At 36.5% G+C, this 18,878-nt stretch overlaps 1 protein-coding gene and 1 long non-coding RNA gene across 4 annotated transcripts in view; one reads left to right on the top strand and one right to left on the bottom strand.

The window, feature by feature from the left end:
• The window catches only part of GRIA1 (glutamate ionotropic receptor AMPA type subunit 1), a 343,445-nt gene that overhangs the window by 42,113 nt on the left and 282,454 nt on the right, over nt 1-18,878 (bottom strand). For both annotated transcript variants that reach the window (XM_031953566.1, XM_031953564.1), the window contains exon 13: nt 12,015-12,262. In XM_031953566.1, the coding sequence (XP_031809426.1) occupies nt 12,015-12,262 (248 nt within the window). The remainder of the gene's footprint in view (nt 1-12,014; nt 12,263-18,878) is intronic.
• The window catches only part of LOC116421661, a 44,394-nt gene that overhangs the window by 19,902 nt on the left and 5,614 nt on the right, over nt 1-18,878 (top strand). The window contains exons 2-4 of one of the 2 annotated variants that reach the window (XR_004232139.1): nt 3,800-4,014; nt 4,179-4,248; nt 15,403-15,535. This is a non-coding gene — a long non-coding RNA (uncharacterized LOC116421661). The remainder of the gene's footprint in view (nt 1-3,799; nt 4,015-4,178; nt 4,249-15,402; nt 15,536-18,878) is intronic. The other variant, XR_004232138.1, reaches the window with a different exon arrangement.

Raw genomic sequence — 18,878 nt, 5'->3', positions numbered from 1 at the left:
TCCAATGGTTCCATTTTGCTTCTGGGATAAAATAAAAAATTCTTGGCTTGTCACTGAAAGCCCTTCACAGCCTACTTCCTGCACCTTTTCTAGGCTTATTGCATGTTGCTCCCCTTTTTGTATTCTAAGCTTTTAGCCAAACTGGCAGTTTCCTTTTCCATATACATGACATAGGATCATAATTCTAGCACTGGAAGGGACTCAGAGACCATCTATTCCTGTACCCTCATTTTACAGGTGAAGAAATTTAAGCAATGGAGATCAGGTGATTTATTCCGGGTCACATAGTAATAAGGATCAATGATAGAATTTGAACCCAGGTCCTTTGATTTTTGAGTCAGTGCTCTTTACATTTTACCAAAATCTTCTCTCAAAGAATTAGGTGGTATTCAGAGGTGGTGGTATTAGGTGAGAAGAAGTGGTATTACAATATGAGCCTAAAAGGATAAATAGGATTTCATCAGTGAAGATAGGATAGTATAAGGTAATGTATACTCAAAAGATTCATATTGATTGACTCATTCAGAAGACAAAGTAACATAAAGAGATTTAGTTCTGAATTAGTTAGCAAATTAAATCCTTGGATATTAGGGATTATGAAGAAAATTAGAAAACTTATATGGGAAGATATAAAGTAGAGCAGGAAAGTGTTAGAAATTTAGTCTTTTTCTTAGTACTTTTAAATCCAGAGCTGAAAGAGATCTAACAAGTAATAAAGCTTGTATCCTCATTTTATAGATGGGGAAACTGAGGCATATGGAAGGGAAGTGACTTGCCCAAATTCACATGGAGCCTGCATGCAAAACTAGTATTCAAATTCAGGTTTCCTGACTTCTACTCTAGTACTTCCTCCAAAAGATGCTTCCTTGGATGACTGGAGAAAGTATGAGGTAGTAAGGTCAATGATTTAATGAAATTCTAAATGTTAATAGAACTCTACTCATCCATTGGCTCTGGGGAGTGAGCAAGATTGAGGAAGGGGAACAGTAACCTTCTGATTATTTATTACATCACACTAAGGAAAAAAAATAAGCAAATTCCTATTCTGCACAGATGGAAATGATGATATGGTGGGGTGAAAGAGAAAGCATAATTAAAACAGAAACAACTTAAAATTTCCTTATGGAATAGAAGTATGGTTGGAGTTGTCTGACCTGTGATTCTACCAGATGGCTTCTTATCTCTAGTGCCTTAGCATACAAGGATTGGGAGGAGTTACAGTCTTATGTATGGAAAGAATTTTAGTCATATAGTAATTAAACCAAAAGGCATAAGACTTCATTTGTGATCTTTTTGATTCAACCAAAAATATTCAAAAACTAAAAACCCCCACTAAATAGTACCATTAGAAGTAGGAAATAATCTGTGGTATAGAATATCAAACTGAAAGGACCATATCCTGTCAATGTCACCAACTATACATGTGATTTTAAGGAAGTCCCTTTCCTTCTCTGGTCCTTAATTTCTCCATTAATAAAATAAGACATTGCATTTCTGATATACTTTGTTCCATATTAAGAACCCTTTCAGCTTGGCCGTTTTATAGAATTTTAGAAGTAGGAGAGACCTCAGAACACTGAAATATCAGAGCTGGAAGGTACTTTAGAACACGGAATATCCAAGATGGAAGTGACTTGGGGATAGAATGTCAAGTCTGAAAGGCACCTTGAAAGATATAAGAGAATACAAAATGAGGTTAGCTAACATGATCATCTCAATCATCTTTTGAAGCTCTATCATTTTACTCTAAAGTACTTTCCTTTTCTGAAATACTATGTTTTGAGGTCTATTCAAATGTCACAAATTTCCTTCCAACTATGAATTATTCTAGTGTCTTTTTCAGTACTGCTAGTCTTATGATTCTGTAGAATGAGGCATTTAAAAAATATCAGGCATTTTTATGCAAAATGGTGAATTATTGTGATAAATGAGAAATAACATTGTCCTTGGTGCAAGGATAACAGCTTTTAATTTAGGTAATGACATCAACTTATTATGTGAGGTTGGTACAAGCCATTTCCCTTCCTCCCTTTTATATCTATGAAATGAAAGGGTTGATTCTCATGATTTTACCCAACAAACACTTTTAAAATATTTACTATGTTCCAGGCACTGGGATAAGCATTGGAGAGTAAAAGATAGGAGCTCTCACTCTAACAAGAAGCCAGGAGCCTATGATGAGGAGGGGAATATCAGGCATGTGGGATAGCCAGTGAAAAGACATGGGATGATAGATGGAGTGTTGAGTAAGATGAATAGCAAACAGAGCAGTGTGACTGGATTGTACAGTGTAGAGACATGAATAAAGAATATAAAGGTAGGGAAGGCACCAGGGTGTAAAGGGCTTTGAATGCCAAACAGAGAATTTAATGTTTGATCCTAGAAGTAATAGAGAGCCACCAGAGTTTACTGAATCAGAGAATGACATGGTCAAATTTGGACTTTAGAAAGATCACATTAGCAGATCATATTATTGTGAGAAAAAAAACATGAGGCAGGGAGAACAAGCAAAAGACTACTATAGTAGTCAAGGTATGAGGTACTGATGGCTTGTACCAGGGTGCAGCTTTGTGAAGGGCCAGTAGATGACGTATTTAAGAAATGCTGTGAAGGTAGAAATGGTAGAAATTTAAATATTGGATATGAAAGTGGGTGCAAATTAGTAGGAGTGGATAATACTAAAGTTGTGAGCCTAGGTGACTGGGAGGATGGTTGGTGCTCTTGACAATAAAAAGGAAATTGGGAAAAGGAGAGGGTTTGGGAGAAAAACTATGACTTCTGTTTTGGATATGTTGAGTTTGAGATGTCTATGTAAAATAAAGTTTGAAATGTTTAATAAATAGTAATGTGAAAATGTAGATCAGAAATAAAGGTTTCTGGAAACTGTAATTATCTGGCTCTACCCAGAGGCAAATTGAAGGTAGGAGTGGGGTGAAGCTGGAAAAGAGAATGGTTTGGACAAAATATTTTATGCTTCACAGAGTACTTTTAAATAAAGTATCTGATTCTTATAGCAACATCAAAAGCTAGATGAGGAAACTGAGGCTCAGAAGTTGTGACTTACCCTAAATTACACAGAAAATCAGAAGCAAAGATTCTAACCTAAGATCTCTTAATGATGCACCTCCTATAACACCATGTAACATGTGTGCCTCAGTTTCCTAATCTGTAAATTTAGGGAATTAGACTAGATGATAAGAGAATGTCTAACTTAGTTGTGAGGAAGCTTACCTCTACATCAAAAAAAATATGTATTTGAGTTTGTCTGATATATTCTGGCTGTTTAACTTTGTGCAAGTCCCTTGACCACTTAGTGGTCTAAGCAATGCTCTTTTGCAGAGGTGCCAGCATGCACTGATAAAGGGAACTTTTTCATCCTGGAGTTCCCTATATGAATGGAATCAAAACTGGATTATATATAAGACCATATATAAGACTACACCATATATAAGATTTATTCAAAGCTGTAAAATGGATAGATAATAGCACCTACTTCCCAGGTTGCAGGGCTGCTGTGAGGATCAAATAAATTAATATTTGTAAACTATTTAGCATAGTGCCTGGTACATAGGCCAGGTACTATATAAATGCTAGTTATGGTAAAGATGACTGCTTACCTTGCACATAGCAAATGCTTAATCAAATGTTTGTTGAATCAGGTTCTTGTCTCCACCAATGACTATCTGAGGCCTTAAGTTAATTTTCCTTTGTATAATTAGTTTCTTATCTATGAAACGGGAAGGTTGGATTAAGTTCTCTTTAAGTCCATTCCAATCCTAATATTCTCATTTGGCTTAAGGTAGAGGGGAAGTTCTGAGAGAATGTTCTAAACAGAAAGAATCAAGACTCAGCAGGGCTGTAACAAGGCTTCTTAAGAAGAAAAAAAGATGCTATTTTGGACAGAAAGCAACCTCTTAAGAGAAAGCAACATACAATTTGTATATCAGCAGGCGAAAACAATATTCAGGCTACAAAATCACCACCTGCTTTAGGAGCTGCTGTTCAAACCAAGAGGTAAAAATGTTTTGCCAGCTTATTCCTTTCTCCCCTCACTCCTTTCTTCCTAACTCTCTTAGCCTTCTTAATACCTTGTCATTTCATTATTGTCCCATCCATCAGGCAAGATGCAAACAGCACTAACAAGAGCCATTTATTTTTGCCATTCTTTGTTATTGCAGGGGTAGGGAAGATGGCTACAGGAGGAAGAAAACCAGAGGGGGAGTCAGGAGATATGGCTTTAAATCGCAGGTTTGCTACTTCTTTCCCTAAGCTAGGGCAAGCCTTTGAACATCATTGGATTAGATGGTAAAGAGGGAAAGAGCTCTGGACTTGAAGTCAGGAAGACTGAGTTCAATTTCATTCTCAGATACTTCCTGGCTGTGTTAACTTGGGCAAGTCACTTAAATTTTGTTTGCCTCAGCTTCTTCATTTATAAAATGGAGATTGAGATGGGACCAACATTGTAGGGTTGCTGTGAGGATTAATTGTGATAATATTTGTAAAACACTTAGCACCATGCCCTGCACATAGTAATCCCCTGATAAATGTTTATTTCTTCTCGTCTAATATAGATTGTGATACTTGCACTGTTTATCTCATTGACTTTTAAGAGAAAAGAGTTTTTAAGATCTAAAGCAAAATAGAAGTATGATAAGTTTTGACCTAAAAAAGTATTAGTGGATAGATACTTTCTGTGGTCAGAAAGGTGGGTTCAAATCATATTTCTATTATTTACTAACACCTCTAGCAGCAGGTAACTCTTTATAAGTTATAAATGAGCTATGATCTTATCTTATTGGAGAGAGTTCCCATATTGGCAAAATCCTATGTCTTTATCAAATATTATTTGTATTTATAGGATCTATATCAGATTTAATGTTCTATAATCCTATGACTGATAAGGCTTAAATAAACTGGAGAAAAGTTTGGATAAGAACTTATCGCCTTCATTCCAGTTTCAAGGGATGACAGTGACCCTTCTGTTTGCCAAGGTTAACCCCTCTACAGGGTTCTTGATGTGATCCCATCCTATTATTCTCCAGGAGAGAGGGAACTACCTCTCTCCAGAGAGAGAGAGAGGGGAAAGAAGGAGGAAGGGAAAGAGGGAGGGAGTATGAAGAGCATGATGACTAGAGTATAAATAGCAGGATTTGAAAATGGTGGTTGGAAAGGATGAGCTCATAATCTTCTAACTGTTAAATTTGTTCTATTTTTAGTTCTTTCTACAGCTACTGAAACTGTTGCTCTCTCTTACCCCTACAGCCACCACCTTCTTTTGGATACCTTTTCCTCTCTTGGCTTTTTCCTGGTTCTACTCTTACTTATATGATTGCTCCTTCTTAGGTCTCCTTTACTGGATCAAAATCCCTACCTTTTCTCTAATAACATCTCTTTAGGGTTCAGGATTGGGCCTTATTCTCTTTTTCTCTATGCTTTCTAAGAATTTTCTAAGTATTTAGGTCAAGGGAGACCTTGATCTGCCAATCCTCATCAGATACTATCCTATATTTCTCCTCTTCTCAGCTAAACTCCTTGAGAAAGGAATCTGCATTAGGTGACTCTCTCACTCTTCCAGCTGATATTCATAATCACCAATGGCCAAAGTTACTCTATTGACAAATCTTAGGAACTTTTATCAATGCTATTCCTATTGGAGCTCTCTGAAGCATCTGACACTACTGACCAGCCTTTCCTCATGGATTCTTTCTTTTCTTTAGGTTGCTGTACCATTGCCCTCTCCTGCTTCCTCTACTATCCGACCTCTCAGCCACATTTGTTGGGTCTTGACTCATTTAATACCCACTAAACATGGAAATCCCTCAAGAATCTCTCCTGGACTTTCCTTTTTCTCTTTCTTTACTATCTCATGTGGTGATCTCATCAGCTTCCAAGGGTTCAATTGTCACCTCTATGCAGATACTGCACAGATCTTATATCTAGCTCTAGTCTTACTCTTGAGCTCTGATCCCTCAACCTTTTGGAATCTATAACTGGATGTCCTATAGGTATTTCAAACTAATATGTCTAAAACACAAGTTCTTCAAACCTTTCCCTCTTTCCAGCTTCCCTACTACTGTTAAGGACACCATTGTCGTTAGTCTTCCTCCATTGCAATCTTGATGTCATCATTGACAAGTTCTCTCTCACCTACATGTACAATTCACTGGTAAATCTAGTTTCTACTTTCATTACATCTTTTGTACCCATCGTCTTCTACTCCTAGAGCCACCAGTCTTGTTGAGGAATTTAAACTTTCAGTAACACCATCTTCCCTCCATACTACTGCACTTAGAATAAACTCCAGCCTTTTGGGTCACTCATAATCTAGCAGCTAACTTTCCAGCTTTATTTTACATCACTTCTTTTATATACTTTACTCTCTAGCTAACTTAGAACATTGGTTAATTTTTCCCTTCTGGGGTATTCTTTATTCTTAGAAAGTACTACTTTCATTCCTGCCTTTCAGAATCCTTAGAGGCTCAACTCAGATGCCACCTCCTCCATGAAATCGTCCTGCATCTCTGACCTGCAGTTATAATTAGTTTTTTTTCTCTTCATGTTTTCCTAGAGCACAACATTTCCTCTAATCTTTGCCTTGTGTGATAGTAGTCTGGGCACATCACGAGTACCTGATAGAATTTAAGCTTCTTGAGGTAGGGGTTGTTTCATCTTTATTTTTGTGTCCTATCTCTGAGAAAAATAACTTGTACCAAGAATGCACTTAATAAATGTTTGTTCACTTGAATTGAATCTCAAGGCACATCATATGGAAGAAGGTTTGGAAAACCCCCTTTTAAAACTGCAAAGTGTTAGATACATGTGTGCTATTATTAGGTATTTTACTTAGCTCCAGAAGGCAGAGTTAGGTCCAATGAATGGAAATTATAGGGAGGTATATTTTGGCTCACTATAAAGAATTTCCTAACAGTTCAAGTGAACTTGTGAAGTTGTGAGCTACCCATCCCAGGGGGTTTTCAAGAGAAGGCAGGAAGACTAATTGTCATGGGTATTGTGGAGGAGATTCCTGCTTATAATAAGTATTGAACTAAATGATTTCTGAAGTCTCCTCTAACTCTAGGATTCTGTGAAAATAGCCTACATTCTCTCTGGTGAGTGTATTTCTGTTACTAAGAACATGGAGAATCAGGAGGCTGGCTTCAAGGTCTGACTCTGTGATATTAATTTTATAACTGTGGCGAAGTCACATCAGTTCTTTAGACCTCAGTTTCCTCCTCTGAAAAATGAAGAAGTTAAATTGGATGCTCTCTAAGTACCTTTCTGCTCTGAAATTTTATAAATTAATTTATTGGCTCTGTGATAACTTCACTGCTGGATTAGAGCACTATCTCCATAGCTGTTCTCATTGCCTCTGTTCTCTTCTACTTCAATCTAATTTATACAGATGACCAAAGTCATATTTCCTTAAATACACTCACTTTGATCTGGTCACTTTGATACTCCAGATGCTAGGAGGATCTCTGCTTAAGCAATTTCTCCCAAACATGTCCCTAAGGGAGATCAGGGCAAATCTGAGGAGGAGAGATAAAAGCTTTCATTCTCTCAGCACACACCCACTCACCCATCCACCCCCACAACTATCCACCCACATCATACACACATACTTACCAAAGCATGTGCATAGGCACACACACATAAATATCAAAACAATTTGAAGGTCTCTCTCTTCAGAGAGATGAACAGGGAACATTCTTTTTCTCCTTCACTCCCTCCCTTCCTCACTCTTTCCTTTCTTCCTTCCCTCTCTTCTTTCCTCTCTCTCTCTCTCTCTTTCTGTGACTCTGTGTCTGTCTGTCTCTTTCTCTCTCTCTGTCTCTCTCTGTCTGTCTGTCTCTGTCTCTTTCTTTCTTTCTGCTCTCGTCCTCCCTTCCTCTCTTTCTCTCCCCTTCCTTACCTTCCTCCCTCTTAGAGGTCATGGAGTTCACAGAGTTACCATGACAACAAGTATCCTTGACTACTTAGCAGAAAGGTAAGGGTTGATTGAGAGAGATTATCAATTTCCTGGGAGATTCAGTATTTACTCTCAGATACTCACCCTGTACCAATGTTAAACTATGGACAACGTAGCTTCTATTGAGAGGGAAAAAGAAACAGCATTTTGTTCTTTATTGGGTGCTCTGTGGGGGAGGATTGCAAATTACTCTCAGGGAGAGACATTTTATTTCTGGTTCCTAGGGTAGGGGGTGGTGAGGATGCATTTCTTATCACTACAGCTGGTTTTATAAGGGAGAGAAGAAAAAGAAGTTATTAGGATGATTGTGGATCCTGCTGTTCCTCCACACTGGAATGTTCTTCTGTCCACTGATAATAATCTTTCCATTCTTGCAAGGCCCAGCTCAAGCCTTGCTTCCTTTAAGAAGCCTGCCTGGCTGCTGATTTCTCTCTTTTCTGACATTTTAAAAGAATTTCCATACTGTATCATGCAATGTTGCTTTTTCTCATATGGACACAAAGGCTGCTTGGTGGAAATTACAAAGATGCATATTTTGATTCACTGTATAGAAAAGCCTTCAAAATATTGGAGCTGTCCAACAATAAAATAGACTGACCAAGGAGGTAGTGAGTTCACCTTTAGAAAGAGAAGGAGGATAGGTCCCATCTAACTCACACTGAATTGTTTTGGGTTATTTGCTAATTACTTAGAATTTCTCCAATTAAAAGCTTCTTAAACAGAAACCGTGTCTTATATTTCTGTTGTATTCATTTTAATATCTAACCTAACATGTACTAGTGGAGGTGACTAAACAGAAGTACAGTGTGCTGTCAAGAGTGCTGGAGATGTAGGTTCTAATTTTAGCTCTGCCACAAACTTCATGACTGTGGACAAGCCATTTTATGTCTCTGGGTCTCCCTGTCTAAAATAATAGGGTTGAATGAAATGGTATCTTGTTACATGTCCTAAAATTCCATCTTTGGTATTCTATTCTATGGTCAAATCTTCTGATCTAAGATTCTAGGTATTTAAAAATTGGTGAATCAAAAGTATCTTAACTAGGTTAGGATCAAAGGACGGTGAGAAGATCAGATAGTGACCAATCTGGACCAAAAAGAAAGAGTACCTCAGGTCTTCTTTGAAGAAAACTTCTTCTTAGGTCTATTATCTGGAGAAATAAACCTACAATCTATCCTTATTACCTTGGCCCATCCATTTGGCAATGTATAACACAGACAATGGAGGACTTACCATATTTTAACCTTAAAGAATGCAAAAGACATTATGGATTATGGAACTCTTATCTTCACTAATCGGACTTGGACTAATGTCCTTAACAGGGTTTAACTTTTAGCAAATTTATTTGTTAGTTGTTCATAAGTTAACTTATGAGGAATAATTATTTATTAACTTAGTCATAGATTGTACCATTTGGCAAGTTCTCAGTAAGAAAGAAGATTGAATAAGGATAAGAAATGCAAGATGTGTATAATTCACACCTACTTTGGAAATTCAAACAAACTTTCATTTGGTTGTGACATTAAATTTCTTTGACAGTCAGCAATCATTATAACCAGAGAGAACAGATTTAAACAAGCAGATGTTTAGTTGACAAGAGAATTGTCACCAAACTGGAGAATTTGCTAATAGTTTTTTCCCTGGTTGCTAACATTAGCCAAAGTTGGTATTAACATAACAAGGAAACCAAATGTACTCCTATGCCTCTTTAGTCAACAAACTCATTAGCTTATGGACAGACAGACAAATAGACAGATAGACAGTGTCTACTTCAAAGAAACACCAACCAGTTAAATGGAAAATTTCCCATCCTAGATAGAGAAGAGACCAGGAAGGAGAAATAGAAAAACAATCTACTGGGAAGATTTTTTAACAGGGTCAGTAAGGTTTTCAGCTGAATTAAACTCAGGTATTATTAGCTCCATTTTACAGATGTGGAGAAGGTTAATATAGCTTAAATCACTTGTCCAAGGTCACATATCTAATAAGTGCTGTTCCTGAGCAGAAAGAACAGTTTTGATTAAAGACCCTTTTTTAAAAGACCCTTTTCCTGTCTCTAGGAGATGAGTAAAAAAGAGGAATGATTCCTAGAAGCCCAGGAATTTCTATCCCAGGGCAATGTGTTTGAGAAGGAATATTAAGGTGTCTTTCAGCTCTTTTAGCCTATGACTGCTCTTCCTCAGAATTCTGCTCTTCCATATCCTATACTACATGGTTTCTCTCAGCTAAGATGTTTCAGTATATTTTAAAGGCCCTTATAGCTCTAATTATCTATGCTCTTAAGTTTCTCCCAGCTCTGACCCCCTGTAAAATTCCATAGCTTTTTGAGGACTAAGAAACTACCATCCCAAAGACTGAAAGAGCTTTGGCCTCTCAAGGACATTTCTAATTTTTCAGTTGTCTGGTATAATCTTGTAGATAAAGTTCAAAAGAGACCAAGACAAAAGTAGGTAAAATTGAGGAGCATGTTTTGACTTTGAAGTTATCTGTAAAGTCTGCATTCTTCAATCTGTTCCTGATTTTTGCAATTCTAGCACAAGTACCTAGACTCCTCTAGGTTGATGAGGAACCTGAGGAATTTTCAGGGTGCTCCTAGAGGCAACCTCTTCCTTTCCTGATGAACTCACTGTTTGTTATACACATTTTGGGACTTCACTAGACACTTTGTGGATTGTTCTCAAATTGTCTGTCTCTGTGTTGCTCTTGCCTTTCTGGATTTCCTTGAGTTCAGGGAGGATATCCTAAAAGAGAAGCAACATGATGGGATGTAAAGAGGGTTAGACCTGGAATTAGAAAACATCAAATTTGTCTTTAAATGTCTAATCTGAAGCCAGTCACCTCACTTCTCAGATCCTCAGTTTCCCTAGCTATAAAATGGGAATAAAACATACTAGTTCTCAAAAATCTCAGAGCTATTAAGAGGATCAAATAAGAAAATTCATATAAAATGCTTTCTGACTACCTAATGCTATATAAATATGGGTTATTAATATTGCCCTCCCTGTAATGTCTAGCATAGTGATGCTAAAAACTGGTTGCTTTAAAGTAAATGGAGATTAATTCCCTTCTCTACTCAGCACTGTCCACAGTGTCTCTTAAAAACACCTACCCTTGCATAATGCATAAGAAAAGAGCTGCTTAAATTTATTTAGGCAGTTACCTATGATTGACTAATGCCAGGCCATCTGGTTTCCTGAGATTAGCTCCTCTGTCATGTCAATGCTCCATCTTATAATGACAGTCGGTTCCTTGATTTCTCCAACAGTATATAGGCAGTATAGTAAGAATAGTAGACAAAAGACTTGGATTCAAGTCCTGACTTTGCCACGTACTATATATGTGACCTTGGGTTAAATCAATTCCCCACTCTGAACCTCAGATCTCTCAGTAAAATGGAGATATGAGTACTTATAGTTATGGAAACATCTTATAAACTGTAAAGTGCTATGCCAATGTGAGATACTTTGTGATTGGTATGACTGATAACAATCTCTGGTAGTTGCTCAAATGAACTTCCATTCCTTCATTTTCTCCATGAGCTATTTTGTGCCCATTAAAAGTCTTGCTAAAGAAATTACTGTCAGAGAAAGCTATTTGTCAGCTACTAATTTTCTGTTTCAATGGCCTAATTCTTGTGAGTCAGAGCTAAAACAGTGCATCTAGCTGCATGGTTATGTTTCTTTCAAGGCAAACACCACCCACTATTTCACCTCAAGAACAGCATGTGCAGGATAGGAATTGGGGTGGGGTGGATGAAATGACATTCTGTTAATGGACATTGACGATGGGGGAAACAGTTGGGTAGGGATGGCACATGACAGCTATGAACAAAGCTAATGGATCCTTTTGGGATCCCATCTCAAGCCCAGGACTGAAGGTCTTGATTCGGCTTTTTCATCACTGTCTCCATTAGTTCAGCTTCTCAGGTTTTCCTTGATAAAGAGCCTTTTAGGTGGCTGGTCGTCACTAGAGATGGAGCTGTGAAGGCAGAGTAAGTTACAGCCTCAGGGAGGATGGCAATCATTAGAAAATCCAAGCAACTTACCTCAGAGCTGACCCCTTGGGTGTTGCAATGCCGTAGCCTTTAGAATCCAAGTTACCTCCCACCTTCATGGTGTCACAGGGCTTCCGTTGTTCAATATATTCATTCATTGTAGACTCTAGGAGGTAGGCGTACTTGCCTTTGGACTTCCTCACCCGGATCATGCCCTCCTCTGTGGTTCTCACGAAAACTGAGGGCTCGGCTGACTTCATATATGTCCACATCTTCTCAAAGACAGCAATCTTTGACCTCTGGTGCAGGACAGAAACACATCCACCTTTTAGCACTTGCCAATCTGGGCACTGGAGTGGGCACATGCACTAAAGCATTACTGAGTAAGATACAGTCATAAATGTGAGTAGCACAGAAAGAAACAGATTATGAGTGATTGAAAAAATAAGAGGCCTTAACTGGTATCAGTGGGTTCATAAGCACAAATATTTTAGAAATAAGGTAGAGATAGAATAGTGCAGAATCTTTCAATTACTCCAGAACAATTACAGTATTTCTAAATGGTAGGGGGGCAGTTTAGACACTGAGCCTCTGTTTATATTTTAGAAGAAATTAAAAAACACATTAAGTATACAACATAGTCCAATTGAAATAGTATAAAAATTAGCAGGGGACAAATTGGCTGCCCATATCACAGATTTGTCACAATATTGAGGGGTAGATTAGAATACTTCTATGGATCCTGGTCTGAATTTTGGTTTTATCATATGACGTGATCATGATCAATAACTTCTCTGCACTAGTTCCTTTTTTTTTTCTAAAATGATACCATCGGGAGGAAAATTCTCAGTAATTTTTGGGGGGAGGGAATTGGGGTTAAATAATTTGCTTATGATCACATAGCTACCAAGTGTCTGAAGTCAGAATTGAACCAGGTTCTCCTGTCTCCAGAGTCAATGCCATTGTGCCATTTAGTTGCCCAAATTCTTTGTAGATTTTAAAGCACTACGGAAACACTATTAATTTTTACTATCAATACTATTATTATTAATAATAATATTATGATTATTATTTTATTATATATTGCTATTAATTATTATGGTTATTAATAGTGTTATTATTATTTTATTTTATATATATATATATATATATATATAGTGAGAAAGAATTATTTCATTTTGGCTTTGATACTTAGCATATAGTAAACACCTGTTAAATATTTGTTGACTTATTGATTCTACTTTCCAATACTCTTAGGATTAAATGATTAAAACAAATTAAGAAAGTTTGCCATTCAAAGTTGCCAGCCATCAAGTTTCACTAGGTTTCTGATTCCTTCTATTTACAAACACCCACTTTTCTATGATGGAATAAAGTTTAACCTAAGAGTGAAAATTAGCACTAGGGAAAACTGATAACTAATTTTGAAACTTCTCTCTAAATACTCTTTTCTAGAAACATTGATCTACTTATTCCCTGGAACATGCCCATGAAGTGGCTATATTTGAAAGCTCATTTAATTTAGCACAAAAAGACCTGGTCTGAATATCAGCTCTACCATTTACTTGTTATTAGACTTTAGGGAAGTCAGATCATTCCTCTCATTCCTCCTCAGTAAAATGGGAATTATAAGAAACGAAATAAGTATTTAAGTGCCTATTATATACCAGGCACTATGCCAAGTACTTTACAAATATCATCTCATTTGTTCCTCACAACAATTTTGGAAAAGAAGTGCTATTATCCCTCTTTTAAAGTGGAAAGAACTGAGGCAGAGGTTAAATGATATGCCCAGTGTCATACTCACACATGAGTGCTTGAAGCTTAATTTGAACTCGGGTCTTTTTGCTTCAAAGCTCAGCTCTCTATCTATTGTATTATTTAGCTGCCTCTAATATTATTATAATACTTATAATACCAACTTTCCAGGACTATAGTAAGTAAGGTGTTAAACAAACATGAGCTAATTACTGAGCCAGAATGGAAGAAACTCTGAAATAGCCACTGGAAAGCTCAAGAGGCAGCTGAATAGTGTAGTAGAATGTTGGACCTGGAAGAACTGAGTTCACATCTAGCCTTAGACATGTGATCCTGGACAAATCATTTCACTTTTGTCTATCTCAGTTTACTCTGATGTAAAATGAGGATAATAACCTATACTCTAGGGTTGTTATAAAGTTCAAATGAGATACCATTTACAAACACTTAATAGAGTACCTAGCACAAAGAAAGTGCTTAACAAATTATTGTTCCCTTCACCCATCAGCTAATCTCAACTATACCACTAGCTTGTGTGTATAACTTTAAGAAAATTGCTTTTCTCTGTGCCTTAGTTTCCTCATCTGTAATCCAAGAATATTATTCTTTTGATTTCTAAAGATCCTTCTAGTTCTCACAATTTGGGAATCAGTGATCTTGCCTCCATAGTCTTCATCCCATTGTCTGGAATGCCTTTCCTTTTTTATCTCCTTATTTATGTCCTGACATTTTAATTCTCAGATCCAACCCTGTTCTGAAGTCTTCCAGGATTACTCCAGGACACATGAATGAACCTTTGTGGAACTTCACAAATTAGCTCATCCCTTTCTTTGGGTACTTAGTACATGTAGCCTTGTTGAACTTGTTTTATTGTTCTGAACTGTTATTATTTAGCTTTTTATTTCTTGTTTTCCTAACCATGTAGTAAGTTTCTTGATGGTAAGAACTGTCTCATTCAATTCACTTTAACTCTTTTAAAAAAGACTAATCAAGAAATCTGTCAGGCTTTTTAGTGAGGAAGGCACAAGGCTGAATAAGCATAGCTCTTGACTTTGAAAAACTTACAATCTAATAGAGGATATAAGAAATATGCACAATTTACTAACATCAGACAGAATGTGGTGGCCCTTACCATATTTAAAGAGATAACAATAAAAAGGAAAGGGAATATATAGAGAGGAAGAGATTATTTCCAGCTTTTTGAAGGATTCAGTATTTAAGCTGAGCCTTGAGAAATAGGCAAAGTGTAAAAAGATAGCAAAAAGGATAGGTAAAAATCAGTAAAAATTTTAGATAGAGAAGACAGTCATCAATGGTAAGGAGTTTGGGAAAACTAGGGGAAGTTCAGGGAAAAGAGAGAGAATGGAGTATTATTGGGGATAAAGTGGAAAGATAAGTTGGGATCTGATTATGGGGGACCTTGAATATCAGGTCAAAGAGTTTAGACATTATGTGGTTGCAATTCCATTTCATATCTCTCTGCCTTTGTTGTCTCCTATTAGGTTGTCTCCTATTCCTGGAATGTACCCCTCCTACTTTCCACCTTTTGGGATCTTTAGCTTTTCTCAAGGCTCACTCAACTATCATTATGTATAGGAACTTGCCTCTATAAGTTGATAATTCTCTCTCTCTCTTTTTAGAACTCGTGAAAAAGGAGCTCTCTCTTTTTTTTTTTTTTCAGATTAGCCTGCAGTGATTTCCAATGAATTCCATGGACTGCCAGATGGCAATGCAGTTGATAGAACACTGGGCTTGAGTCAGGAAGACTGGTCTGAAGTCAAATCTGGCTTCAGACATTTACTTTGTGACCCTGGGTAAGTCATTTAACCCTGTTTGCCTCAGTTTTATCATATGTAAAATGAGTTGGATAAGGAAATGGCAATGTACCCCAGTACATTTTCTAAGAAAACCTCAAATGGGGTCAAAAAGAGTCAAAAGAAATGGAAAAATAATTGAAACAACATTTCTTTGCCCATATATTATGTCCCCTACTGTAATAGGGAGTGCTTTATTTCTGTCTTTATCTGTATACTCTAGGACTTTGTATATAGGAAGTGATTAATAAATGCTTGGTGGACTGAATTAAATCACTAATTAAATTACTAAATTATTAATAGGAAGTCCCTGTATGGTTTGGGGGAAAGGGATGGATATGATCAGAGCTAAGTGTTAGAAAGCTTTCTCTGGAAAGAGTTGTAGGATGGAAAAAGCCTTATCTGCCTAATAGTTTCTAGGAATAAGAAGGCAATAGTTCCTCTGTGTTTTTCCCTAGTCAGATCACACTGTTCTTATAGAAATATTGAAGTGAAATTCTAGGTACTGCAGTTTAAGAAAGACAATGATAAACTGTAAAAGAATCCATAAAAAACAATAAAATTGGGGAGGGTCTTAAATCCATAGCTTGAAGATTAGTTGAAAGAACTGGGAATGTTGGGGAAAAAAGACTCAATGAGGAGGATATTATTTGTGTGTAGGATTATGTATGTGAAGGATTATCCTTTCTGGTCCCAGAGAGCAGAACTGAGGATGATAATTGGAAGTTATCAAAAAAAGAAATTAGGTTTGACATTTGGGAAAAAACAAAACAAAACAAAACAAGTAAATGAAAAACTGTTTCCTGTTGACAGGAAAGCCATCCAAAAGTGAAATGAGTGGCCATGAGAATAGGTAAGGTAGCCCTTCTTGTAGTTTTTCAAGTGGATGCTGACAGAAAATTTATTGGCTAGGTTACAGCATGAATTTTTTTCAAAGACAAGTTGGACTAGACAAGCAGGACTACAATATAATTTTTTGCCAGTCTCTGGATAGGATAGGGAGTGACAGGAGAGGGAGTGATTCATTTTAGTGATTTTATAAATAAATAATACATATCAAATATATATATGTATATATATTTATTTATAATGATGGATCAAATATAACAAGATGAATTTTAATAGAGATGAATTTAAAGTTAGTCTTGTACTTTGGTTAAAAAAATCAATTTTCTGGATATTGGATGATAGAGGTGGGTTTAGAAAACAGTTTATGTGAAAAAATTTGGTATTTTTATAAACGTATAAGCTTAAATGGAGGTGGCAACAATGGCACTATCATTTATATTTAAAAAAGATATTCTCATAAGTAAAAAATACTCTTATAGGTAGGAAATATGCAAATTAAGACATGAATCAAGTCTTTAGATGACACCAATTATATCAAGGGAAGTAGAAACAGAAGGGAAAATAGGAAATGCAACTTGACTTGGTAAGATCAGACCAATAGGAAATATAGTTTTTTGGTAGAGCTAAAAGACCTATAAGTAAAAATATATAGGAAATAAATATGACTTTACCTAAATTTGCATCACTGTGGCCAAAGGATGTTGTGTAGCAGGTAATACTGATGGGTCAGTCCAGGGTATACTCAAAACTGCTTATTTAGCTTAGGCATACAGAATAATCCTTATTTGTCCCCAGTAAAAGTCTCATTCTGACTTTTTATCTGACACTTTATCTAATGACAATACCTTGCTAAAAGACATTCTGACTCCTTCCTTGTCTATGTCTTGCTTTCACAAGTAGGCTGTAAGCCTCAATTTTCAGTATATAAAACTCTCCCAACTTTAACTAATTATCTGACTCTCTCAGAGTTTGGTCTATTTCACTTTTACATTAATAAAGTCCTTTTGCTACCATAAGCCAATCTCTTTGAATTCTTTCAAACCAATTATGAACCATGACTCTCAGACACTTCAATATTGGTACATATTTAGAGTATATTTGTTCCTGGATAACTCCTTTCATCTTGGTTCCCAAAGAATTTCACATAGCCTAATTACTCTATCAATAATGTGTCCTCTGTTTAGACTGTGTGTATCATAACCACAGAGAACAGAATTCAGAATACCATATTGGTTTGAAAGTGAGCTATACTTTCTTCCCTTTGCTCAGAACTGTATCTGTTTTGCAGAAGACCAAAATATTGTCTGTAATTGTGTTTCCATTTATATAGTAATTTATAGTTTGCAAACACTTTCTTTTCCATTTTCTCATTTCATCCAAATAACTACCCAGGGAAGTAGACAGGGAAGGATGATTATCTGCATTTTACTGATAATGAAAGTGAGGTTCACAAAGGTAATAACAGTCTTAGTAAAGACTTTTAGTTTGAGCATAGGTACTTGACATTTGAAACCATCATTTCTAATTCAAGTTAACAAATATTTACTAAGTACTTATTATGTTCAGAGACCTACTACTCTTCCCATTATTATGCCTTTTGAGCACCTAAGTTAGTGGTGTATATTGTGGAATTTTCCTTCTGTCCACTTAGTGAGAGTCAGAGACTTCTACATCAAAGTGCTAGTATAGTTATATAACTAGTATTTTAGAGCAGAAGAGCCTTTAGCTATCGTCTAATTCAACTCCTTCTTTTTTATAGATAATGAAATTGAGGTTCATAGAGGGAATACAGTGAATAATGTGATAATAAAACCAAGAATTAAAGAATTAAAATTAGTTTTTTTGACTCCTGATTCAGAGCCTTTTTTTTTTTTTTACTATAATTCCTCAATTCAATGTTTCTCTCTCACTCATTACATAGAAGTCTCATGACAGCAGCCTTACTATGGTATAGAATTTGGCAGAACATTAGTCCCTTTGGTTCCCTTTTCCTGGACCTGATATTTGCCACTCTTCCCCCCCCCCCCCCCCCCCCCCCCCCCAGGACTGATTTAAGCTGAGACTAGACTGTATTCTTTTCATTGTTTTCATTATGGAAGCTGTAATGGCTGTGGAATCCACCCCCCAGGAATTTTGTTCTCTGTGGTTCAGAAAGGTTAACTAAAATGACACAGAGATTAGAAAATGAAACATGTAGAGAGGGATTAGGGGAAATCAATTTGCATGAAACCACAAAAACAGAATGAAAAAGAGTACCTATAAATAACCAGAGGATAACTCTAAAAATGAACAGAGGGGAAATAATATATATTGTATTGCACAAGAGGAATGAAGGAAAACTGGAAACTTTAAGGCTAGGCATGGGAACAGCTAAATTATATCAAAGCTGGATGGGACCTCAGAAGAATCAATATTGGATATAGAGAGAACTCAGAAGCTAGAATGTCAGGCTGACAATAAACTTGGATATGTTTACTCTTCTTTATCTTACAAA

The sequence above is a fragment of the Sarcophilus harrisii genome, chromosome 2, assembly GCF_902635505.1.
Source record: "Sarcophilus harrisii chromosome 2, mSarHar1.11, whole genome shotgun sequence".
In the NCBI taxonomy this organism is placed as follows: Eukaryota; Metazoa; Chordata; class Mammalia; order Dasyuromorphia; family Dasyuridae; genus Sarcophilus; species Sarcophilus harrisii.
The sequence above is the reverse complement of the archived record's forward strand: the minus strand, read 5'-3'. Positions and strand labels throughout refer to the sequence as shown.